General features: G+C 46.5%; 1 protein-coding gene across 2 annotated transcripts in view; it reads left to right on the top strand.

Moving 5' to 3' along the window:
* The window catches only part of lama2 (laminin, alpha 2), a 600632-nt gene that overhangs the window by 496660 nt on the left and 76565 nt on the right, over positions 1-27407 (top strand). For both annotated transcript variants that reach the window (XM_085997158.1, XM_085997157.1), the window contains 5 exons: positions 7459-7669; positions 8929-9045; positions 16579-16739; positions 18002-18140; positions 20580-20682. In XM_085997158.1, the coding sequence (XP_085853284.1) occupies positions 7459-7669; positions 8929-9045; positions 16579-16739; positions 18002-18140; positions 20580-20682 (731 nt within the window). The remainder of the gene's footprint in view (positions 1-7458; positions 7670-8928; positions 9046-16578; positions 16740-18001; positions 18141-20579; positions 20683-27407) is intronic.

Genomic DNA, 27407 nt, shown 5'->3' with positions numbered 1-27407 from the left:
AAGGAAACACCAAAACTAGACCTGTATGTATTGCAAGATGGAGGACCACCATTACTGGGACGTGAATGGATCCGGAAAATACAACTGGATTGGCATTCCATACAGGCACTGACTGTGGCTGACAAAAAGGATGACGACGCCACAGCTGGGCGACTGTCAAAGATCCTAACTGACGCAAAAGAAGTGTTCCAGCAAGGACTCGGAACACTAAAAGGCATGACAGCGACGATTAAAATTGAAGAAAACGCAAGCCCAAAATGTTTTAAGGCCAGACCGGTACCTTATGCGATCCACCCAGCCGTCGAAGCAGAGCTGGAGAGTCTGGAACATTCAGGTGTACTGTCCAAGGTAGACTGGAGTGAGTGGGCTACACCCATCATCCCTGTGATGAAAAAGTCGTTGAGCAGCACGCCTGGGGAACCAAGGAAGGTTCGCATCTGTGGGGACTTTAAGGTAACAGTGAACTCGGTCCTTCACACCATACAATATCCACTTCCGCGGATTGAAGATATTTTCGCCTCGCTATCTGGAGGGAAACGCTTCAGTAAGATTGATCTGGCCCAGGCGTATCTGCAAATGGAGGTAGAAGAAGCATCAAAAAAATACCTCACAATCAACACCCATAAAGGTCTCTACCAATACAACCGGCTGGTATTCGGGATAGCATCAGCTCCGGCTATTTGGCAAAGGGCAATGGAACAAGTCCTGCAAGGGATCCCAGGGACCCAGTATTATTTGGACGACATCCTGGTCATGGGCGAAAATGACAGTGATCACCTTGCCAACCTGGAGCAGGTGCTCACTAGATTGCAGGAATATGGGCTCCGAGCTAACCGCCCCAAATGCGAGTTTTTTAGAAAACAGATCTCGTATTGTGGCCACGTTATCGATAAAGAGGGGTTACATAAGTCCCCAGAGAAGATTGAAGCAGTAGTCAAGGCTCCAGCACCGGAAAATGTGTCACAACTGAGGTCGTTCCTCGGGCTGGTAAACTACTACCATAAGTTCTTGCCAAATTTGTCTACAATACTACACCCACTGAACACCCTACTGCAAACTGGGGTGCCATGGAAGTGGAGTGACGAATGTAGATGAGCTTTCCAGAAGAGCAAAACACCAATCACATCGAAAGAAGTATTGGCCCATTACAACCCAGCATTACCAATTCGGGTGGCATGTGATGCGTCACCCTATGGCATTGGAGCGGTGCTGTCGCACAAATTCTCGGACGGCTCAGAGAGGCCAATAGCTTTTGCGTCTCGATAACTAACCTCAGCTGAGCGTAACTACGCCCAGATTGACAGGGAGGCCCTCAGCCTAGTGTGGGGAGTGAAAAAGTTCAATCACTATCTGCACGGGCAGAAATTCACCTTGCTGACTGATCACCAGCCTCTTGTCTCCATTTTTAATCCAAAGAAGGGCGCTCCGGTGATGACTGCGCAACGACTACAAAGATGGTCACTTTTTCTAGGGGCGCACCACTATGAGATTGAATATAAGGGCACGAAACAGCATGGAAATGCTGATGGGCTATCACGCCTGCCACTGCCTACTGCGGAGGAAGCACCAGCAATGGATCCTGTCGAAATATTCCATTTGACTATAGTTGAATACCTACCGGTAACCAACGCTTGTATCGAAAGGAAACCCGAAATGACCCGACACTGTCTCGGATATATGATTTGACGGTGAAGGGATGGCCAGCACATGGCGACTCACTGTTGCCAGCATTCTCGACAAGGAGAGAACAGCTGTCAGTGTGCCGGGGGACCTTGATGTGTGGATCCCGAGTGGTAATTCCACCCAAGTTAAGGGATAGAGTGCTCAATGAGCTTCATGAGGGTCATTTGGGAGGGGTAAAAATGAAAAACCTTGCCAGGGCTTATGTGTGGTGGCCGGGAATCGATAAACAAATCGAGGACCTGACAAAGAGCTGCTCAGGATGCCAGAAAGTCCAAAATGCACCACCACAGGCCCCTCTACACCCATGGGAGTGGCCCTTATCTCCATGGCAATGGGCGCATATTGATTTTGCTGGTCCATTCATGGACTCAATGTTTTTAATAGCCGTGGATACGCACTCGAAATGGCATGAGGTGATCAAAATGTCCTCCACCACCACGGAGAAAACTATTGCAGTCCTACGAACCATTTTTGCCAGGAATGGCTTGCCAGAACAGATTTGCTCCGACAACGGACCACAGTTTGTGTCCGAAGAGTTCTGGAGGTTCTTGAAAATGAATGGGGTAAGGCATTACACATCCGCCCCGTATCATCCAGCCACAAATGGATTGGCTGAGAGGTTCGTACAAACCTTTAAGAAGGCAATAAAGGCTATGTACAATGACAACATTCCGCTGCAGCACAAGGTGAACAATTTCCTGTTCGCCTACCGGAATGCGACACATGCAGTCACCAACCAGGCCCCAGCCATGATGTTCTTTAACCAAAGGTTAAGATCTCGCCTGGATTTGCTCAGACCAAACGTACGAAGAGATGTTGAGAGTAAGCAATTCCAGCACATCCATGAGAAGCCAACAAGGAGCTTTAATGTAGGGCAACCAGTCTTGGCCCGCGACTACCGAACAGAAAAATGGCAGCCAGGAATGATATGCACACGGCAGGGCCTACTAATGTACACACTGGACGTTGGGGAGAACATCGTGAGACGCCATGCTGACCAGATCCTAGAGTCACAAGAACAAGTCAACCCCATGCCTCGCCCATACGTACCTGGTGATGAACCCGACGTACAGGTCGCATCTACCCCAGAAACAGTAGCATCGCACCAAGAGCAAGACACTCGGGAAAGGCGCTATCCAGAAAGGATCAGGAAGCCTCCCCAAAGACTGAATTTATAAATAGACTATTTTCAGCTAATGTTGCATGTTAAAAGTGTTAATTGTAATTAGTTTGATATTTAATTGTTAAATGAGTGTTATGGTACTGTTAATCTAAAAGGGGAGGCATTGTAATGTATATACCTTTAAGGGGGGAACTATCTTTTACAGCTCATGTATACTGCAGTACCGGCAGTGACCACACCTGTATATAGCACTGAGTAGTAATCTGTACAGATCAGTTCCCGTGTGAGCCACATTGAGTAAACACCTGTTGTACCGTTCTCCTGCAGTCTGTGTCTTATTATACATGGACACAACACTGAGGACAAGCAGAAAATACTTAATATTCTGAATGATTTCTTCCTCCAAGTATTCACTAAGGAGATTCATAAGCAACATGCTACCCCAAACATTGTTCACCAAGGTGTAATTTGTGTGTTTGATATAAATACAATGGAAGTCCTAGACAGGCTTAAAGGACTGAAAACAAATAGTATTTGTTACAAATGGTATTATGTAGATGGTATTTATCACAGCATGTTGAGAGACACTACAGAGGAAACGTGTGAGGTACCAATAGATTGGAAATGGAGAAATGTTCCAAAAAGGGTGACAAACCAGATACAGGCACATACAAACCCATTATTCTCAACTTCAGTTCCTTGTAAAATAATGGAATTGGTTATCAGGAGAAAATTTGAAGATTATACAAGAATAACCTAGTTAACAGCAATCAACATGGCTTTAGTGTGGAGATGCCGGAGTTGGACTGGGGTGGACAAATGTAAGAAGTCACACAACACCAGGTTATAGTCCAACAGCTTTATTTGAAATCACAAGCTTTCGGAGCACTGCTCCTTCTTCAGGTGAAGTGGAGAAATGCATAAAGACACAGCTTATATAGTCAGAGAATCATGTCAGATGTTTACAGGTAACCTTTCCAACTGCCATTTATCGCACCTCGGCAGAGAGATAATCACAGCAGTCAAAGGTGTGAATGGTGTCCAAACAGGTCAGTCAGGGAAACATTACATCAAAGAACAATGAGGTGGGGTCACAAGGGGTCAAATATTGCAGATGCTGGGGTCTGTATGAAAAACAAAAAAACAGACAAAAAAAATTTTTTTTGGCTGGAAATCACAGCAGGTCCGGCCGCATCTGTGTAGAGAGAACAAGCCAATGTCGACTCGAGTCTGGATGACCCTGCATCAGGTGGGGTTACATGTAGCGTGACATGAACCCAAGATCTCGGTTGAGGCCGTCCTCATGAGTGCGGAACTTGGCTATCAGTTTCTGCTCGACGATTTTGCGTTGTCGTGTGTCTCGAAGGCCACCTTGGAGAATGCTTACCCGAAGATCGGAGGCTGAATGTCCTTGACTGCTGAAGTGTTTCCCGACTGGGAGGGAACACTCCTGCCTGGTGATTGTTGCGCGGTGTCCGTTCATCCGTTGTCGCAGTGTCTGCATGGTCTCGCCGATGTACCATGCTCCGGGGCATCCTTTCCTGCAACGTATGAGGTAGACAACGTTGGCCGAGTCACATGAGTATGTACCATGTACCTGGTGGGTGGTGTCCTCACGTGTGATGATGGTATCTGTGTTGATGATCTGGCATGTCTTGCAGAGGTTGCTGTGGCAGGGTTGTGTGGTGTCGTGGTCGCTGTTCTCCTGAAAGCTAGGTAATTTGCTGCGAACGATGGTCTGTTTAAGGTTAGGCGGCTGTTTGAAAGCGAGTAGTGGAGGCGTGGGGATGGCCTTAGCGAGGTGTTCGTCGTCATCGATGACATGTTGAAGGCTGCGAAGAACATGGCGTAGTTTCTCCGCTCCGGGGAAGTACTGGACGACGAAGGGTACTCTGTTGGTTGTGTCCCGTGTTTGTCTTCTGAGGAGGTCTATGCGATTTTTCGCTGTGGCTCCTGAAGAAGGAGCAGCGCTCCGAAAGCTTGTGATTTCAAATAAAGCTGTTGGACTATAACCTGGTGTTGTGTGACTTCTTAAACATGGCTTTAAATAGGGAATTATAGCCTGACAAATCTCCTAGACTTCTATAAGGAAGTGTCAGTGGCCTATGGGAAACCCTGTGATCTTCTGTACCTGGATTTCCGAAAAGCATTTGACAAAGTTTCATATGACATTCTACTAGTTAAGCTCAAAGTTGTAAAGTATTCAGGGTGAATCTTGGGAATGAATAAGAAACTGTCTGAAGGGTAGAAATCAACGGCTGCTTTTTACAGGAGTTATGTCAAGCTGGGGGGAGTTTTGAGTGTGTTGCCCACATCTCACGGTTGGGACCACAACTGTTTCTAATTTACATCAATGACTTGGATTCAGAAAATCAGTGCAAAATACTCAAATGTGTAGATGGGAGGGTAGTGGAATTGAAGGAGGTGATTAAACTGTATAGTACTCTGGTTAGACTGCACTTGAATATGATGTTTAGTTCTGGTTGTGGAGAAACAAAGAGAGACATTCAAGCACTTGAAGCAGTTCAGAGCAAAGCCCCACAAGACTGGTTCCTCAGAGCTGATTTTAACTTGGCTAAATCGGTGTTAACAAGGCATTAATGGCCTCATAATGGGGTCAGTAGGTTTACTACCCTGTTAATGTCGGCACTCTGACTGCTGCCATTTTTAAAAGGGCATATTGCTGGGTGCTTCAGCCTGCCTTTTTAGGTGCAGGCCCCTTTTAATATGCAAATTGGGGTCCTATGTTGTGCATCGGATCACGATTGCCATTTTAGGACTGAACTGAGTGGAACATGCGCAGTGCTCTCTCTGACCAGTTTAATATATGGTACAGCAGAAGCGACCCCAAAAAGGCAAGTTTTAAATTATTTCTGTGGTGCCAGCAGGAGCAAGAGTGCTGCCACCCCAGACTTACTCTGCTGCTGCTGGCCTGCCCAAATCCAGCAAGCTGCATTGAGATGCCCCATCGGTACCAGCAGCTCGCCGGTTCTAGTTAAATGAGGCCTCGACCTTGATATGGTTCTGGCCTCTTCGCTCCCTGCACAGGTGAGCGACCGGCACATTCCACCGCTCGGCCATCCGAAAGTTAAAATCTCCCCCTAGTGTCAGTGGATTGAGTTATATGGAAAAGTTGGAGAAACTTGAACTTTTCAGCCTAGAAAGGTAGGCAGCCAATAGGTGATCTTCTACAGGTGTGTAGGATAGTTAAAATAATGAAAAAAAGTAAATTTGGAACATTACGGTTCCAAAGGGCAGCACGGTGGCATAGTGGTTAGCACTGTTGCCTCACAGCGCCAGGGACCCGGGTTCAAGTCCGGCCTCGGGTGACTGTCTGTGTGGAGTTTGCACATTCTCCCGTGTTTGCGTGGGTTTCCTCCGGGTGCTCCGGTTTCCTCCCACAGTCCAAAGATGTGCGGGTTAGGTTGATTGGCCATGATAAAAATTGGCCCTTAGTGTTAGGGGGGATTAAATACGTGGGGTTACGGGGTTACGGGGATAGGGCTTGGGTGGGATGGCTGTCGGTGTAGGGACCGGGTGCTAGGGTTTGGATGATCAGCCATGATCTCGTTGAATGGCGGAGCAGGCTCGAAGGGCCGAATGGCCTACTCCTGCTCCTATCTTCTTCTATTACTTTAAATTACATTTTCAGAGTAGGGTAAGGGACATGGGTTCAATCTAGTAAAAGGTAAATTTAAGACTGCTATCAAGGGATAATTCTTCACATGGCAAACAATCAACACTTGGAATGAACTTCCACATAAAGTAGTGGACGTAAAAACCTTGGAATCATTTAAGAAATGAATTAGATGCAGTGGGGGATTGCCGAGTCCATTTAGGTGGATGAATTAAAATTGGCCAAATCGCCTTCCGCACCTGTAATTATCTTGTGATTTGTGAAATTAATTAATTGCTCTATGATGGGAAATTTCTGGGATACTGCAAAGATCTGGTTAGCACTGAAATACAATTCAAGCGGCCAATTTTCCTAGCAACTCCCCTTACCCTCACCTCGGAGAAGTGCACTGCTTCTATCCAAGCCCAGCATTGCCGATATTTCCTATCACCGGCCATTAACATGCTCTGGGGTCACCCCTGGTACAGGCCTGCCCTCCCTGCCATGGCCTATGTTGACAGAAGGGACAGGGATTGGGGGTTTTAGGGTGGTAGAAAGCTCTCTGAAGCATTCCCTGAAAACATCCGAGAGTTGGGGTGGGGGGCGGAGTACATAGAAAATGCCACTTATCTTCCTGTATTTTGTCTGACCACAAGACACCCACAGACCCTATGTTTGGCAGGAATCCAGGGGCAGACCATGTTTCACTGGATGTCTCTGTGTTTGGATATCCAGCAAGCATTGCAGCAGAAAAAATGAGGTGGGAAGGGCAGAAAGACCTCTTTCCATCTAATTTACATTTCAGTGCTGGGCCTGCACCCGCTGAAGTCACAGATCCACCGCCCACCTCCATTGGGAAACTGTGGAAATTCTAGGGCAACATAAAATGGGCAATAACCTAGCAAAACCATCTTTGCACCTGGGGAAAATGTGCATTTCCTGGTGCAAGGGTCAGGAAATCAGCTCTTAATATGCTTGTTTCATAAAGTACAAACTTTTTTAATTGTCCTAATATCTTAATGGTTTTGAACTTCAGTGCTGCCATTTTACTTTTGGAGAGGATGAAAAAGATGTTTAGTGATCCCCATAAGACCACTCAAGGGCTGAAGGATGAAGTCATGAACAAAATAGCTGATTACAAAGACAAATTTGAAGAAGCCCAAGAGCTATTAAAAGAAGCACAAGGAAAAATTGAAAAGACTAATCGCCTGTCTGCTGTTAATCAAAAAAACATGACTGCATTGGAGGTAAACAATTATTTCAATCACCTTGGTCCTATTCCCTTCCTAAACCCCTCCCATCTGTGCACTTCTCTCTCGCACTATAGATACCTTCTCCAATCCCATCATTTCAACCAAGGTTTTGGTTACCTATTCTAATCCTCCATAGCTTGGTATCCATACCCTTATCTATTTTTTTCTCCCCCTGTAAAGCATTTTGGGGCAGTAAATAAATGCAAGTTTCTGTTGTGACAAAGTGCTACATACTGATTCATTTAGACTTTTATTTTTCCCTCCTACAATGCTCTCCTCTTCTGCTTGTCTCCTGAAGGTATCAAACCCTTTACTGGGCTACAGGTCCACAGTTGTCCCCACTGCAGCACCACCAGAGTTTCCCTGCTGGCACTGGCGGGTCACTCTTGATTGCAGGAATCTCTTCAGGAGCCCGCCGTCCACTCGCAATGAGCCCTGAGCCTGGAAAATGGCCAGGGCTGGGGTGGATATGAAGGGTTGGGCAGAAGTCCTGTTCTACCAGAATTCCATCCCATAGAGGAGAATCCCTCTCTTTAGATCTATTTGTAAGGACCAGTATTGGAGCTACTTTAGATCAATTTGATCTGGATGCATTGGCCCTTTTGAAAAAATGGTGCAGTGCATATATGATGTAATTTCTGCTGTCCTGTCATTAATTTCCTGCATCATGGCAATCAGTGTTTCTCATTCTTGGAAAAAAAAGCATTATTTTTTTCTGAATGTCTGGCGGAGTAATGGGAGTTCAGAAATGGGCACATGATCTTTACAGATAAAGGACTGGTGATATCTGGGTACTGGCGATGCATCTACAGATATCCAGTTACAATGTGCCTTTTTGGGGCTTTGTAATGACTTTAAGCACCTACTCTTAGATTTCTAGCAAAGCGCTTAGGAATAGTTAAATAATTTGGTCTCCTTTGTAGAACTGAGTTTTGAATGCAGCCAAGTAATTTTAGAAGTATCTTCTTTCTGATACCTGTAGAAGGTTAAAAGTTAGATAAATTCTGACAATTCCAATCAATCTATCTTACTAAATGTGGCACATCATTTATTTGTGTTGTTTTGAGAGACTGGAGAGTTTGAAGAATGGAACTACTACATTTTTGTGATGCAAAGTGTTGTTTTCCAACTGCAGTAGTTACTGGTTCCATGTATGAAAGGTCTTACTGCTCTGAAATTTATTAAAAAAATTAAACATAAGAGTATTTGCTCATATTGTAAGAGTTGATTCCTTCATTTTTATTTAAATTCAGAAAAGGAAACAGGCAGTTGAAGGTGGTAAAAAGGTTACAGAAGATGTACTTAAGGAAGGCCATAATCTTGTAGCTGAAGCCAAACGACTTTTGGAAGCAGTCTCTTTGAGATTAGATGTAAGTAAAAAAAATGTTTAAAGAAAAATTAATAATGATAAATGCAACTTCGCTGTGTAATAAGAACATAAGAAATAGGAGCAGGAGTAGGCCATTCGGCCCTTCGAGCTTGCTCCGCCATTTAATGGCAAAGCATAGTTATTATGTGTGCATAATATAAACAAGGTAGGGGAGAATATCCAGAAATTTCGCATCATCGGTCAGTTGGAGATAAGATAAAGACCTGGAATTTGCGGTTGGGATGATGGCGAACTCTCAGCTGTCATTCCACCTTTGAAACCGACCGCAACTTCGGGATTTGGCACAGGCACATGCGGAAATCCCGAAGTTGCGGTCAGCCATTGACAGCTCCGAAACAGGCTGCGCTGTGCGCTCCCCCCCACCCCCACCCCCGAGCCGTCAATCTGTATAATCACCCAAATGATTGAAACTGATGAAAACTTTGGCTCTTCCACAGTAAGCACGCTGCTAAATCCCCCACTAAAAGTTAGACCCAAAGGAATTAGGTGTAACTGAGGTCTTGACAGCGTGTTGACTACTAAACAAATGTTAAGGGCCTGGAAAACTAATTTCAATGTTGTGCAGTGTGAAATTTGTCCATTTTAATAAAAATTAACAATTTTCAGAAGCTTTTCAAAAAGTTTTAAAATTATTTTTTTCAAGTTTGTCCATCTTTATTTCAGGTTTGGCTTTTCCCCATATGAGAGCCCCAATCTTTGTTTTGCTCTCTAACATTTTTAAAAAGTTATAATTTTAAGAGCTTAGTAACCTTCTTGTTTGCTGTCTGTGAGAATTCTGCATTTTGACTGGCTGCTTAGACAGCCTGTTGATGTCACAGCAGTTCACAGTAGGGGATTCCCACTAACTTCCGTTGATTTGATTTGAAGGTCAGAAAACCCAAAGTTCGCGACACAGGGATCGCGAGATCCTTGTGCAAAGCGTACTTTGGGGCCAGCGGCGAACACCTTCGCTTCGCTGCTGACCACACATTCAGGGCCAATTTGCTTAACTTTCAGTAGGATATGAGATCATTTTACCCACTGAATATTATGACTCAGAACCCTGCATTGACTTGTACCAGATTGTCTGTATCATTCTTCATTCATGTCACATCTTGGGGAGGCCCACACAAAATATCTGCTTCTAGATCCCTCTAACTTGCAGTTCTAAACTATAAACATGGTAACAAGGAATAACTTCAAAATACTGTACAGACTGATGCACAACTCTTTTTTATGATCTCTTTCTATAACTCAGTAGAATATAGTGCTCGTTTGTTGGCGATCTATCTTTTGTGAAGCAAAGACCAGGGATTTGTATTCCATGTCAAATTCAATGAGGTAACAAGTCTAGAGTCAGAGACATAGGGGGAAAAATTCAGTTGGTTTGCGCCTCCCGTTAGTGCCTTAAGAGGGCGCTAATGGGGCACAAAGCAACTAGCGCTCGTGTGTGGCGATGTTTGCGCCGCTCACGAAATTAACTAGACATTTTGCGGTGGCGCTAAACACTACTGCCACGATCTCCTGCGCCGGCAGATAGTGATGTCAGTCGAGTGTGCAACGCCCTGGTAGCGCCCCGGACTGGATATTGAGTGGCGCCCCCTGACTTACCGCCTGCCGCTAGCAACGACAGGTTGAGTGGAGCGTTTTGCAGTTGGGAAGGGACTAGGGGAGTGCTATTTAAAGGCGACCGCTTCCTGCCTTTTTTTGTCGGCGAAATTTTTGCACCACGCATTCTGAGTGAGAGAGAGAGACTGCAGGAGATATTCAAAGCTGTGTTGAGGAGTTTTGGGTACTGAGCAGCACTTTGCAGGTTCTTTCTGATTTGACCATCCTTGCATCGATTTAAAAGAGAATATGGGGGCTGCACTCTGAGCTTTTTCCCTGGGCCTCTCCTTTGTTCTTTCCAACAGATTTGATGTACAGGTCTCTCCATGCCGAGATTCAAGGCTGCAATGAGTAGGGCGAGATGGAGAGCAAGATCGACCCAATCCCCTTTAAACTGGCCGGTGACAGTGTGTCTGTGTTCCACCGCTGACTGACATTACATGAGCTTCGCCAGCGCTCTGAGTTAGCGCCTCGCTCCTCAGCCTTTGCATCTTAAGACAGGTGTGCAGCGCCTGATTTAGTGCTCCAATCACCTCCAGGGACGATAAAAGCCAAGTTTGCAGTTGGAGGCGATAATTAGCGCCAGGCGCTAAACTGGCGCCCGGCCGATAATCGGGCGATACTGAATTTTTCCCCCATATAATGTAATACCCACTGGAAATGTTATGTACGCTAAGTATGGTTATCAATCTTTAACTTAGACACTGTATTATCATTGTTATAAATCCCTGGGTTAAAGTTGCCATGTGAAGGTACGGCAAGAACTTTTAAGGGCACAATGTGACTAAGAGCAGACTTTCCATAATTCTGCACCAGTATCAACTGTTGCAGACAGTGAGGCTGCGCTGTCTCCAGGCAGAAACCTCAGGAGGAAGGGGTGGAGTCGGGTTTTTCGAGCGGGAAAAGCTGCAGAGAGCGACTGGAAGAGAAGAGGGCAGGAGCTCTGAAAAGAGGGCTCAGGAGGCAAATGGCTGCCGCATCCCGTCCCGGGCTTCCAAACTCGGCCGCCGCCCTTCGTATTAGTAGCACTGCATCCTGAACTGGCTGGCTGCAAGTCACCAGTACCGGGGGATCGTCGTCTGAACCCAGATCTGCAAGGCAGAGGTCTGGGGAGAGCTGCTTGCCTCGTGCTGATGGGGAGCTACTTGGAAAAGCTGCAGAGAGAGAGAGAGAGAGTCACCAACTCCAGCGGCTGCTGTGTGCTCTGCATCCAGAACTCAAAGTGGGATTCAGTGATCGTGAAGAGAATTCAACGAAGGGGTTCGGAGTCGTAAGTCTTGCAGACATTATACATACCATGAGCTCCAACTTAAGCGTGCCAACGAAAGAGTGCACTCGAATTTGGACACAGGGACAGTCCTTTGAATCCATGTAAATGGAGAATGTATGTTTATTATGTCTAGAGTCATTCTAATGTATGCAAATGTCTAATTTAGTTCATTGACCTGTAATCTTCTTATACTGTCTGATGTTAAAACTATAAAGTAAGATAGTTAGAATTAAGCCATTGCAGTAGTGATCTCCTTACTGGACTATAGAATACTGTCTACAACAGAGACCACATCTCACATATATCTAAAGAACCGTGAAGGGGTTACATTTTGGGGGCTCGTCCAGGATTGTGGTCTATTTATGTCAGTAAACTAACAGTATTGAATGCTCATTGCTAAGAGTGTGGTTTGTGGTTTCTACTGGGCTGTTTGAGCATAAAAGATGGATGTTATTGAGATTGAAGCTTGGTGCAAGCGGAAGCAGATAGCTACTACCCATGCCATTGTACTGAATGGTGTTGCTAACGATGACCCTAATGATGTCTTGCTAAGGGCTCTGAATTGTGTCAAAGCCTTTGGAAAGGTTAGGATAGTTGAGCGCTGCTTGGATACAGCTACCAAGAAGCAGTTTGTGTTGATCCAGACATCAGAGAACCTGAGAGGTCATGGTTTACCTGAGGCAGTTGGGCTTTCTGAAGAGGCTGGTCCCTGGCCAGTTCAGTTTGTCCCTATTACTATTAAGGAAGAAGAAGGGTTTCAGACCAAGTTGTTGTCATTCTTGAGACAAGAAGGAAAGACTGTTGCTGATGTCAAAGGTCTGATAGGTCCTTCGGCCCTGGATATGAACACTCAGTTGGTCAGTGACATTAGTTCTCTGGTGGATAAATGCACCAATCTGCCCTTCGAGGCTCAGGGATACTGTAAGCTCCGTATGTTCTCAGGAGTGAGACCAACTCCCAGTGGGGAAGAGGAGTACGACGCCTGGGCTGAGCAGACCCTGTCTCTGCTAGAGGAATGGCAGTGCAGTGACAATGTGAAGAGGCAGAGAATAGTAGAAAGCCTTAAGGGTCCTGCTGCTGACATTGTAAGATTCTTAAAGGCGCAGAACACCTCTGCTACTTCCTTTGACTACATGCAGGCTCTAGAAACTGCCTTTGGAACTACTGAAACCATTTCAGATTTGATGGTCAGATTCAGAAGCACATTCCAGTGTGAGGGAGAGAAGCTGTCCAGTTATCTGCTGAGAATAGACAAACTGCTGCATTGTATGTTACGGAAAAGAGGGATTGAGTTGCCTGAAATGAATCGGTTCCGCATTGAACAGGTTGTGCGAGGTGCATTGCTCGAAGACGTGACTGCTCTTCGCATACGCATGACCCATAAGTTGCGAGATCCACCTACCTTCACTGAGCTGCTAAGGGAAGTCAGAGAGGAGGAGGATATGCTTCAGGCCCAGAATGTAGCAACGAGTGCTGTGATGTCCAAGCTTGTGACTCCTGTTACAGTTCCTACTCCTAAGGGTGATGTCAACCCTGAGATGGAACAGCTGAAGAAGGAAATAAATGTCATGAGAGCCGAGATGGCATATTTTCGGTCTAAGCCCAACACAGAAAGGGATGACGCACGGGTGCAAAAGGTTGAACACCCTGCGAAGTCTAACAGCAAAATGAATGATTCCTCTAAAGGATATCCCCATGAAGGAGATAGACCTGGAGTCTTTTGTTATAACTGTGGAAAGGATGGACATTTCAAGCGAGAATGTAGAGGTGAGGAAAATCTAAAAAAAGTAAACGACCGTCTCATCAAACTTACCAAGAAGTCGGGAAACTACAAAAGGGGCACAGTAACGGAACGGCCTGCTGTCCCTGTAGTTAAGACACGTTCCGCTAAGTGCAATAATAGACGAGGGGAGAAGAAAGTCATCGCAACAAAGGTTCTTGGAACAGTAAAGTGGTTCAACGTACGAAATGGCTATGGACTCATCAACAGGAATGATACAAAGGAAGATGTATTTGTACATCAGACTGCCATAAAGAAGAATAACCCACGGAAGTATCTACGCAGTGTTGGTGACGGTGAAACTGTGGAGTTTGACGTAGTGGAAGGTGAAAAGGGTGCAGAGGCGGCAAACGTCACTGGTCCAGGTGGAGTTCCAGTTCAAGGAAGCCGATATGCCGCGGACCGAAATCGTTGCCGTCGCTACAACCCTCGCCGCCGAGGGCCACCACGTAATTACCAACAGAACATTGACGCAGATGCTCTGTCTCGTCGCCCACACTACCAGAAACCAGAGTGGAAAGATGTTGCTTCAGCAGATGTGAAAGTAATGTGTCAGATGTCCGTGGTATCTGGACCAAAGAATTCATTTCATGCCCAAGAGATTGACCACTTGGGAGCGTCAATGCATGCTGTTCCCCAGGCATTTTGCAACCTTTCCAGTTTGGATGTACAAAACTTACCCATGTTGTGTTCATCTGAAAGATCCAAAGTACAACAGGAGGATCCCTGTATTCATGAGGTGTTTTCAGCTCTCCGTCTGGGTGATATTACACAGGTCGACAAATCAAAACATCCTGACTGTCATCTGCTCCTAAGAGAATGGGACCGCTTGGAAATTAAAGAGGGAGTGTTGTGTAGAATCACTCACCCACCCACTAAACCATGTCATTCACAGTTGGTCCTGCCTGAAAAGTACAGGGAAATAGTGATGAAGTCTTTGCATGATGACGCAGGTCATCTGGGAGTAAATAAGACCTATGGGATGGTCAAGGACAGATTCTATTGGCCGCGTATGAAGTCTGCGGTTGAGGAGTTCTGCAAGTTCTGTGCACGTTGTGTCCAGAGAAAGACTTTACCTAAAAGAGTTGCTCCTCTGTTTCACATGCAAAGTGACTAGGAGTGCCAAGTGTAATGATAGCCCCTACGGTTCGATATGTTACCTCCCTTTATACATGGTTGGGAAGCATGCAACCACTTATGTGTAAAGTTCATTAGTCATGGGGACATGCCTATATTTGGTAGGGGGGGTGTGTAATACCAACTGGAAATGTTATGTATGCTAAGTATGGTTATCAATCTTTAACTTAGACACTGTATTATCATTGTTATAAATCCCTGGGTTAAAGTTGCCATGTGAAGGTACGGCAAGAGCTTTTAAGGACACAATGTGACTAAGAGCAGACTTTCCATAATTCTGCACCAGTATCAACTGTTGCAGACAGTGAGGCTGTGCTGTCTCCAGGCAGAAACCTCAGGAGGAAGGGGTGGAGTCGGGTTTTTCGAGTGGGAAAAGCTGCAGAGAGCGACTGGAAGAGAAGAGGGCAGGAGCTCTGAAAAGAGGGCTCAGGAGGCAAATGGCTGCCGCATCCCGTCCCGGGCTTCCAAACTCGGCCGCCGCCCTTCGTATTAGTAGCACTGCATCCTGAACTGGCTGGCTGCAAGTCACCAGTACCGGGGGATCGTCGTCTGAACCCAGATCTGCAAGGCAGAGGTCTGGGGAGAGCTGCTTGCCTTGTGCTGATGGGGAGCTACTTGGAAAAGCTGCAGAGAGAGAGAGAGAGAGTCACCAACTCCAGCGGCTGCTGTGTGCTCTGCATCCAGAACTCAAAGTGGGATTCAGTGATCGTGAAGAGAATTCAACGAAGGGGTTCGGAGTCGTAAGCCTTGCAGACATTATACATACCATGAGCTCCAACTTAAGCGCGCCAACGAAAGAGTGCACTCGAATTTGGACACAGGGACAGTCCTTTGAATCCATGTAAATGGAGAATGTATGTTTATTATGTCTAGAGTCATTCTAATGTATGCAAATGTCTAATTTAGTTCATTGACCTGTAATCTTCTTATACTGTCTGATGTTAAAACTATAAAGTAAGATAGTTAGAATTAAGCCATTGTAGTGGTGATCTCCTTACTGGACTATAGAATACTGTCTACAACAGAGACCACATCTCACATATATCTAAAGAACCGTGAAGGGGTTACATTGTCATAATGGCACAGAAGGAGGCCATTTGGCCCATCGAGTCCGCGCCGGCTCTCTGCAGAGCAATCTGGTCAGTCCCATTCCCCCGCTCTATCCCCGTAGCCCTGCAAGTTTATTTCCCTCAAGTGCCTATCCATTCTCCATTGAGTGTCTCCGCTTCCACCACTTCTGTCGGCAGTGAGTTCCAGGTCCTCAACACTCGCTGCGTAAAAAAGTTTTTCCTCACATCCCCCCTGTATCTCTTGCCCAAAACCTTAAATGTGTGTCCCCTTGACCTTGTACCATTAACTAGTGGGAACAGCCTTTCCCCGTCTGGCCTATTCAAACCTGCCATAATCTGGTACACCTCTATCAAATCACCATCTATGGTCATACCATGCATAAAAGTGATTTCTATTTAGATACCAGAGATAAAAAAAGGTTTACTTTGACTCTTCTAAAGCTGCTTTAGGTCAGCTGACAGAACAGACCTTTTAAATCAGTGAAGTATACATTGCCTCCTGTAAGCCTCAAGTATTTTACTCATGTTGTAGCTGTCACTGTACATTTTGACTTAATTTTGGTGGCGAAATATATCTGGATGGTTCATGCACATAGAAAAACAGTGAGTAAAAGTGACAACTGATTATGCTATTGTTTATATTAAGCACATTTCTCTTTTGCTTCACAGGAACTAGAAGAGCAAAAACATCTAGATTCATTAACTACAGAGCTAAAAGACAAAATGGATGAACTGGCGGCTGGCATTCATGATGAGAAACTTCCAGGACTAGTCCTCCAAGCAGAATATCACGCTGCAGAACTGAATGACTCATCTGGAATCCTGGATGGGTAAGTTAACAACAGCAACTTGCATTTGCCTTTAACATGCAAAAATTGTGTCAAGGTGCTTCAGAGAAATGTAATCAGATAAAAATGGATGCTAAGCCAAAGAAGGCGAAATTGAGAGAGGTGACTAACAACTTGGCCAATGAGGTAGATTTTAAGGAGGATCTTAAAGGAGGAGGGAGAGATGGAAATATTTAGGGAGGGAATTCCAATGGTGGGGTGAAGGAGAGGAGATGCACAAGAGGCCAGAGTTGGAGGAACAAAAATCTCTTTACAAAATTAGTTTGAAAAGAACTAATCAGTTTGAAATTCTTAATAGAGAGAAAATCATCAGTTTATATTTCCAAGAAACAGTGCAGGTTAATTAAATTCTCACAGTAGCAAGAAATTCAAGGAAAAGAAGCACTTTATTATTTAAAAGATATTTGCAAAGCGTAATGAGACTGTTTTAGACAGATATTATTAGATATTAAAATAAAACAAAGTGCTGGAAATATATAGTAGGTGTAATTTTCTGACTTTGGTTACCAGTGGGGAGCTTTACTCACCGATAGCGCAGAACAGAAATTCAGACTGGCATTGTACATAATTTTCTAATCATTGGTTAATTGGTGGAAAACACTGCCCAGATTACATTCAAATTTAAGATATGTGCTACTGGCGGACCAGATTCCTCACTGATAGCATGAAATTGGAAAACTACCCCAACAGGTCCAACAGCATCTAAAAAAAGAAAAAGCAGCTTAGCAGTTCAGGTAGAGATCTTTCACCAGACCTGAAGTTCCAATGAAGAGTCTCTACCCGAAATGTTAACATTGATTTTCCTCTTTTCAGATAGACCTGCTGTGTATTGCCATGATTTTCTGCATTTGACATTGGTGTGCAGTACCATGGAGTTACAAGGATGCTGATTGGAGCTCCCAATTTGCTGAACTCCCTATTGTAGCCAAGCAGATTGGGCTGTCTCTATCAGAAAAGATGCCTTCTGGTGGCTGTCAAGGAGTGGCACTGGTGGTGGCCTGGGAGCAGACCAACTGCCTCATCATCTCCTCTGTAGAGCTATGTGGTTTTTCTCTGCAAAGACAAAAAAAACCAAATCAAATCTGATACAACTAATTAATTGGAGGGAAGAACTCCCTTAACAGAAAACAAAATGTTCAACATTTTGTTAAAAACATGGCAAGTATAAAAATGTTCAAAGTTATAGATATTGCTGATATTTTTGTTTTCTGTTGTTTACAAATATATTTTTCTCTACAAAATAGCATCCTCGCTGAAGCCAAGAATTTGTCTTTTAATGCAACTGCAGCCTTCAAAGCTTATACTAATATCAAAGACAAAATTGATGAAGCTGAAAAAGTAGCAAAAGAAGCCAAGGATACAGCCAATCAAGCTGTGAGACTGGTAAGGAGGAAGGGTGTCTCTTGTCCCTGAGGAAGTGTTGTATGAATTCTGATTATTACTGTATTGTACCAATATGAACCACTTTACAATAACTCATTTCTTCATTACTATAATGCTTTATGAAAATAATCAAACAAAATTAAATATATTAGCCCAACAGAGCTTGGGAGCCCCCAAGTCGCAAGGTCTGCGAAGTTTAAACAGTTGAGGTATATATCAACTATGATCTAGTTGAATGGTGGAGTAGACTCGAGGGGCTGAATGGCCTACTCCTTTCCTGTGTTAAACCAGTAGAGCAACAAGTAAGAAGCAGCCAGCACCATGGGACAGCCGTGGGCTCCTGCTTAGAGTAGTATAGGGAACAGCAACAGTGGGTTTCAATCAAAAGCAAAGGGGCGAGAAGCAGCATATTCAACCAGAGGGAGAATGGATGGTGGGATTATAATGAGGAAGCAACCATTGGGAGAAAAATCAACAGGAAAGCAGCTGGTGGAATCATATAATCATACAGGACAGAAGGAGACCATTCAGCCCATCATGCCTTCTTTGAAAGAGCTGTCCAATTAGTCCCACTCTCCTGCTCTTTCCCCACAGCCCTGCAAATTTTTCCTTTTCAAGTATAGCAGCAGGTAAAGCAAGTGAAGCAGTGAATCTGAGGTCACTGTTGTAGCTAAATAATGTGTTAAAATAGCACACAGTTTCATTGGAATGCACTAACTCAGTCGTTACAAATACCACTGAGAGCATGTTCATAAATGAGGTAAAATCCAAGATAGGAGAGATTTTGTTTGATTGGCAAATTGAGTAGCCTGAAGTCCTGAATTCCCTTTCTCATTGCACACTTAATGTGAGCAATCAGTTTGGATTACATATGATTATAAGATGTGGATGAATAGTCATATGTTACAGATGAAGTAATGGACAATATTATTAGGCCCGCCATAATTTGCAGTCAGACTTGTGGCCCGAAGCTCCTGATCTCTGCTTCTGCTGTCAACGTCACTCCTTTGCTGCTCGGCTCACCTGAATCTACTTCTGAATGAAATTGTGCACAAAACCAGGGAGAGAAGTGGTGCCCGGACAAAGAAGGAAAGAGAGAAGTTCAGAGAGAGAGAAAAACAGAAATTCATAAAGAGTTCAGATAAGGAGAGAAAAAAAGGTGTTTGGAGAGAAAAGTTTAGCCAGAAAGTTGTTCCGATGGACACACAGTTAGAGAGTGAAAATTCAAATACACAGGGAGAGTCAGAAGTTCAGACAGAGTGAGAGAAGTTTAGACACAGGAGAGAGAAGCAAACAGAGATAGACACAATGATAAAGAACCACAGATACACATAAGGATAGGGAAAATAAACCATAAATACACATAGAGATAGAGGGAAGAGAACAAGAGATTCGATAGAAAAAGAGAGTAAAAAGAAAACCATAGACACACATAGGAACAGATTTTGATTTTGGTTATGCACGGTCATGGTAGACCTGTCGCATGAGTGCTTACAAAACATGAAAATAGTTTTTTTTCCTGAGCCACCAACAAAATCAGGTGTATTCACCCTGAGACATTGTGGGCTGGATTTTCTGAATGGGAAGCTTTTGGAGGCGGGACTGCTGCTTGCCGGGTTTCAGTCCCACCTCCATCAGCGGGAATTTCCCCTGATTGACCTTGTTAAGCCCACCCGGCGGGCTCAGCAGGCCAATTAGGGGGAAGTCAGTGACAGAGCACGTCAATGTATTACGTGTCATCTGTCAAGAACTTTTGAAAGAAAAAATGTCATAGTTTGACAGCTCTGTGAAGCTGTCAAACACTGACATTCTGTGTAGTTTGATGAGTCCCTGTGTTCAGAACTCATCAAACCTTCTACTTTGCAGAAATCAGCTGGCTGTTGGATCGGAGGATGCAACAGCCAGTCTGTGATCTCTACAATGGGGATGTTGGGGACTCCAGCTCCACAGCAGCTGAAGGCCATAGGTAGAAACAAAGGTAAGTTAACATTTTCTAACACTTTAGACTCACCTCACATACTTAGCACTCCACACTTGCACCCATCACTCATCTCTACATCGCATTTTCAGACCCCTCCAACCCCTGCAGACCTCCTACTCACCTCCTACACCCCTGCAGGGTTCCCCCAGGTCGGGAAGCCTGCACTTCAGCACAAAAAATGGGGATAATCCTATTTTCTGCCTGTTAACTACCTGTTAACAGGCTGTTAATAGGCTTTAATCCCTTCCCGCCTCCAAGGAGATGGGACCCGGGGCAGGACGACTTCCCGCCTCCTGGCAAATTCTGCAACATTCCCGACAGTCTCGCCTCCATATCCGCCTCCTCGGGGCTGAGAAAATCCAGCCCTGTTAGACAGTGGCTTCAACTTGATCATAATCCTGTAAATATTGTACTGTTTAAGTGCTGGTAGTTGTCATGCTTTATGCTTCTTTAATCAGGCATCTGGTCCAGATGGATCTTTGAAGGAAACTGCCAAGAGCTCACTACAGACAAGCTTTAGACAGTTGAATGAGGCCAAACGATTGGGGGCAGATGTAAAAGGTAAGCTAAGAATAGATCTGTACTCGTACTTAGAAAGAGACATATATGATAAAAATGTTAACGTGTAGCTTAATAGTCGTAATAGCTATGGGGTCAATATCTAATCAAAACAGAACATAACAAGATTGTTTAAAGCTATTATTTTGTTGTGTCCTTTTGTTGTAGTACCTCTGGGGTTAAAATCGGGTTTGTTTAAAGAAATAATTCAGTCTGGGAAGTGCAAATTTTGTTATGTAGTGTATTCCCTCATACAGAGACAAACTGGCTGGCATTATATGTTAATACCAGTTAATTGCAAAGCTGTTTGGGTGATATCACCAGAAGCACTTCCAGATGTGTGCTGGTTTTGTTCTGTGAATGGTCCATAAAGATGAAAGAAATTTTAGTCAGGTGAAAAATGGATTTGTAGCTGACACCTAATAGGTGGGCACTGCAGACACCCCAGGAAGACCCTGGAACAGCCTACATATTGGGGTAGATTTCTGATTGGGAATGGCCATTTCTTGGGGCACAAAACAAGTATTCCCAATCAGAAAAATTGAGTGGAGATCTGTAATGCCAGATCTCTGCCCTGATTTGCCCCGTTGCAATTTCCCAATCATATTGTGGACTGGTGTAGAGTGCACTTGCTAGTCTCTACGTGAATGCATGCAAGTTAATGTATAATGATGTGATAATGTCACATGCATGATTTCCCATCATTTCCAGCCATTTAACCATGCTTCCTCTAGCTACCCAGATAAACTGAGCATTCAGTGTTTCTGACTGCTGTGATACATATTGGCCCAGAACTTGGTGTCGGGGGCTTGCCGCGCGTGCAAGCCCCCGATGTGCACTTACCCGGCGCGCCGACATCTGAAACCTGGCCCGCAGTGGATTTCCTGTCAGTGGCCCGGTTCTGATGTCGGCGCGCTGTGCTAACCTGACCCAGCGGCGTAGTTAGTGCGATGTGCCGGCTGGGATCAGGTGAGCACTGTTCAGCCAATCAGGGGAGGGGAAACTTCATTCATAAGTTTGAGAGTAAGAACTGTCAAACTCATGAAAAGTACTGCACCCCAAAACACTACTTAAACTTTAAGGCCTAGAAATTCAGTATAGCCACGTTTGGGGCGCTACAGCTGGGCGGCCGCTAAAGTTTGCGCCCAGCGCAACTTCGCGCCACCTTCGCCGATATTCAGTGGCATCGCCCCAAGAGGTTGCTGCAGTGCTAAAACAGGCGATGCACGACTATCATTAGGCGCTAAGCCGGCGGCCCGGGGCGAAACCCCCGAGGGCGGGCGCAGCGCAGGTGTGGCGAGTTGCTGATTGACGGCAGACACTCTGGCGCCGGTGAGCTCTTAAAGGGGGAGGGTGGATTTGTTTGCCTGCCACGCCCTGCAAACTGCATCCCTGAAGCAAGGCCTGACCACTGCTGCTTGATCTGTACAACGCCCAGGACTATGGAGAAGGCCAGGGAGAGAGCGCAGCGCTTCAGCGACGGTGATCTGAGGGTGCTGGTTGGTGCAGTGGAGCGCAGGCGCGATGTTCTGTTCCCTGAAGGTGGCAGGAGGCCCAGCGCCTATTGGAAAGCCTGGCGGGAGGTGTCAAACAGGGTGACCTCCAACAGCGTGGTTGCCAGGACTCCTGTGCAATGCCGAAAAAAGTTCAACGACCTCACTCGGATTGTCAGGGTGAGTACCCTTTCCAGTGTCCTCCTCATCACTGCATGTGCACCTCAGTTTATGGGCTAAGGGACCTGAAAGCCCTAATGCCCAGCCCTCATCCAGCAGCTATGGGACTGTCATGAAAATCACTTGCACATTCAGCACTTTACACACTGTAAAAGCTATTCGACCATGGGAGGCAGTACAGCCCAGATCAGGGCTTCACACTGTCAGGGCTAGTCCACCATGGGAGGCAGTGCAGACAAGATCAGGGCTTCACACTGTACTTAGAGGCCGTCCTTTCTCTTGCAGGGCAAGGTGGCGCACAACCGAAGGCAGCAGCGTGAGACCGGGGGAGGCCATCCTGACCTCAAACAGCTCTCCGACCTGGACCAGCGTGTGGAGCGCGTTATGTCAGGCTGGCTGATTGGCCCCGTCGCCAGTGGAGATGCCGACCCTGTTCTGGGCCCCAATGGTAAGGGCATCACCTTTTTGACCTATCTCTTTCCACTTGTGCCTCAGAACAGCATCCTTTGCACTGTCGAACCAATGCAGTGCATAGCAGCACTCATGCCTCCCTCGCTGCCGCCCTGTCCTCACTCTAAAGCAACTCTTGTGCCTCCCTGCTTTCAGATGGTGAATCGCCAGGTGAGGAGGCGGGCCCTCAACCTGGCACTGTGAGTGAATCGGAGGAAGAGGAAGAGGAAGCCGGACCATCAGTGCCACCCTCAGCCGAGGCAGCCCATGGCGATGATGGGGACACGTCTTCCCTGGAGGGGAGCCGGGGGGAAGGGTCGGAGGAGAGTGAAGCTCCGGGGCCCAGCGGCCTGCAGCAACGCGGGAGGGGTGGGGAAGCTCGGCGGCCTTCTCCCCGGAGGGTGAGTGCGGCCTCCAGTCCTGCTACGGTGAGCGCAGAGGAGGTGCGGCTCCTAGAGGAAATGGCCGCCCAGGCTGAGCGCAGGCACACTGAGCTCATGGCTGCGGTGGCAAGGATGCCTGACTCCATAGAGTCACTGTCAAGGAGTGTGCAGGAATTCGGGGCAGCACAGGCCAGGAGTCTGCAGGACTTCGCGGCAGCACAGGCGGCTTCTAGCCAAGTGCTCAGTCGTGCCGTCCATTCACTGGCTGGTGTCATGCAGACACAGACCAGGGCCACAAGGGCACTAACTGCTGCCACCCTCGCTGGATCGGCCAGGCATCACCAGGGCACTCGCCGCGCCGCAGCAGCCCAGCAGTCTGTGCTTCAGCAGTTTGCTGCGCATGCTGCAGTGCTGGCCCGTGCGAGTGCCAATGTCTCAGGCGACCAGGGAGTACCTGTGATCTGTCAGGTTGGCAGCATTCCTGCAGCCGACACTGCCACTCCTCCATTGCAGCTGCCACCAGCCGCTGGACAGACTGCTGCCGCCCAGGCAGAGTTGGAGCAGTCAGCAGCCGGCCCCTCCAGGGTCAGAGCTGGTCCAGGCCGACCCCTAAGGGCATCTGCCGTCTCGCCATCTGACCCTCAGCAGCCTTCCCCCAGCCTTGCTGCAGCCACTGGGGTCCCATTGAGGAGGAGCTGCAGGGCGGGCAGGGGCCAGTCACGGATGCGAAAGGCATCACCCTCGCAGGGCAAAAAGTAGAAGGTGTGGCCAAATGTTTTGTTTCACTTGTAAAGGCCGAGACTGGTGTATTTGTGTTTTTTGAAAGGCCGAGACTGGTCGATTTGTGTTTTTTGAAAGGCCGAGACTGTTCGATTTGTGTTTTTGGGGGGGGGCTTCTCTCCATTAGTTTGTTATGTGGGAAGGGCACAGAGGTATCAAAGTAATAAATGTTCTTAAATCGCACTGTCCATGCTTTCTTTTGGAAGTCCTGGTTGCCCTGCTCGGCTGAGGGCTTGTGGAGCGGCTACATTCATCTTGTGCCTTGGCACAAGCCATTCCCTGAGAGGGGGCCTAGAACCGACGTGCAATAAGCCGCCGACGGGCGGCCCTTGCACTTTCTGCCTCCCTCCTGTGCTGGTCCTCCTCCTCCTCCTCCTCCTCCTCCTCCTCCTCCTCTGGTGGTCCTCCAATGTCTGGTGGCAGTGGCTGAGTCCTGCGGATAACCAGGTTGTGCAGCATGCAGCACACGACCACGAAATGGGAGACTCGCTCAGGCGAGTACTGTAGGGCTCCTCCGGAACGATCCAGACAGCGGAAACATTGCTTCAGGACGCCGATTGTTTGCTCAATGATGTTCCTGGTTGCTTGATGGCTGTCATTGTATCCCTCTTCAGCAGGGGTGCTGGGCGCACGGAGCTGGGTCATCAGCCAGGTGCACAAAGGATAGCCTTTGTCCCCGAGAAGCCAACCTCGTGGGCGAGGCTGGGCCTGGAACATGTCTGCCACAGAAGTCTGGCGCAGGATGAAGGCATCGTGGCTGCTGCCTGGAAAGCGGGCATTGACAGCTAGGATGATCTGCCTGTGGTCACACACCAACTGCACGTTGAGCGAATGGTAGCCCTTCCGGTTGCGGTAATCCTCGGCATTCTCTAGAGGTGCCCGCAAAGCCACATGCGTGCAGTCAATGGCGCCCTGCACCATGGGGAAGCCCGCTAATGCTGCAAAGCCCATTGCACGCTGTTGCTGCTTGACAACGGCCATGGAGAAGGAGATGAACTGACGTCTGCTTCTGAAAAGGGCATTGGTCACCTGGCGAATGCAGCAATGTACGGCAAACTGGGAGATGTTGGAAATGTCCCCAGCAGCGGATTGGAAGGAGCCGGTGGCATCGAAGTTGAGAGACACCGTCACCTTCACTGCCACCGACAGAGACGTCCTGCTCCTCAGCTGTGGCTGCAGATCTCCGCGAAGCAGGTGGCAGATCTCAGTGACCACCGCCCTTCGGAATCGCAGCCTCCGAACACACTGCTCCTCAGACATGTTCAGATATGAGAACTGCTGGCGGTATACCCTGGGTGGGTAAGGCCTCCTTAGCCGACGCCTGTTGCCCCTTCTCCGTCTGGCCATGACTGCCACTCTCTCACGGCGTCTCTGAGCCCTTTGAATGCAATGGAGAAGGCCAACGTTTGCACTCATTGCAGCCCCCATTATATGTTTCCAATCAATGCTTTGACACTGAAGTTAAAGACAAGTGCAAAGCTGTGGCCTGAAGCCACAAGTACCTGTGCGAGTGTTGAGCTAAACCAGAAAGCTCTCTACCTTTGTCTCTCTGCAAAGATTCGTCTCTCACAAAGAAGGAGTGTTGCAAAATGGCTGCCATATGTACTGCAGGAGGAGTGCCCTTTAATTTGCGCCCCCCGCGCCCCGCAGCGACTGGGAACCGTTCCGCTCTACCAGTCGCTAGGGGCGCCAGGCGCACAATAGGCCGGCGCCACTGAATTTCCGGTTTGGGGCGCACAAAGGGCGTTGCACGATGAAATGACGTCAGGATCTGCGCGCGCAGCTGAGCGCGTGCAAAGGCTTTGCGCCGCCGCTAAATCTTTACTGAAGTTGGGGAGAGACGCAGATCGCGCTGCACCCGGCCGCTAGCCGCCCAGCGCCCCACATCTCCTCCTCCTAAGGCGCTAGCGGCTGGCGCAAACAACTGAATTTCTAGGCCTAAATAAAATTTTAAAAAACATCCCAATCATTAAATTAAGTATAAATAAGTTAAAAAAAATAATTTAAACAATAATTTAAAAAAAAAAAAAATTTTAAAATAAAAAGGGTCTAAAACTAAACTTACCTTATTGTAGATTCTTTAAAATAATAAACCTGTGGAAAAAAAATTCTAAATTGCACTAAAACACCACTTACCTGTAAAAATAAATACTTACGTGTGCTTTTTACAAGCTTAAAGACCGGAGGCCTTTACACATGCGCAAATCCCCCAAAACAGAGGAAATCCAAGACGCACGCGCTGCCCCCTACAGCGCACGCGCTAGCCTCTTCACCTCTTGGGTTAGAGGAGAGGAAATGCCGGTTTTCAGCGCATGCGCTGTGCATGTTGAAAACCGTCATTTCCTCCGGCCAGATGCGTGAGTACCCCTTCCGTACTCACGCGTTTGGGGAGGAATTACTGCCCCATTAAAATTGTTTAGAGAGTAGTACTGAGATTGCAACATTGCTAGGCCATTACTGAAGCTTTTTCTTGTTTTTTGTTTTTCTCTTACTGCTGATGTGTTTGAAGAGCCTTTGTTGCTATTGTCTGTAGTTCTCCAACTTTTCTACTCTTGTCCTTATCTAGTGAGCTAGCTAGTGACAAGGGTTTCTGTTTAATCCCTAGCTTTGCTACGTTACCAGGTATTGAGCATATAAAAGCACACTATGCTTCATAGGGAGTGAGAGCTTACTAACAGGAGTGGTCTTCAGAACTGAGAGAAATAAATTACTGATACAGTGATGCCACCCATTATTTCTTCTAACAGTCTATAATGCAAAATTTCTTATAGTGGTTGCTCTTGCCAGATTTCTGTTGTTTTAATGCATAGACTGTGCCCAGATTAAATGTGTAAATGTCTACAGCATCTGGTAACATTTAACATCTGATATGATAGGGTGACTACCATTTCTGGTACTGAATATTATCCCATATGTCAATGACCAACACCTTCTGTGTGAGTTATGACTGCTTTTAGGCAGAAGAAGCAAATTGATTAATTAATGAAGAATACGCTATGGTCCTTGCCCAGGAAATAAAATATATCTACCCTATAATTTCTAAGCAGTTTACTTTTTTAATAAATATGTCTTTCAACTAATAAGTAAGTTGACTTCTCTGTCAACTTTGCTTCGTAGTGAGTTGTGTTTATTTTTCTATACTCTGCTCAATGTACTGATGTATTCAGGGGCATGAGTGCCAGCAGTCACTGCAATACCTTGTTCAAGTGACCATACTTAATTTGAAAGTCTAGATAGTGACTGTTGGTAGGCTGTTTGACTATGCTGGGATTCACAGTCCAGCTCAATTCTGTCCTAACCCAACCCCATCCTCGCTCAATGTCCAGTGTTGCACACTTTCCAGCAGGAGTTAATGAATGGTAATTAGAAATGGGAACACTCTGATTTTTCAATTTCTTATCTAAGTGGCGCTGAAGCCAATTGTAGCACCTCCATTGCCAAT

Source organism: Somniosus microcephalus, chromosome 9 (assembly GCF_052327205.1).
Source record: "Somniosus microcephalus isolate GS21.2 chromosome 9, FLI_Smic_1.0, whole genome shotgun sequence".
Lineage (NCBI taxonomy): Eukaryota > Metazoa > Chordata > Chondrichthyes > Squaliformes > Somniosidae > Somniosus > Somniosus microcephalus.
This window is presented reverse-complemented; position numbering and strand designations above follow the sequence as displayed.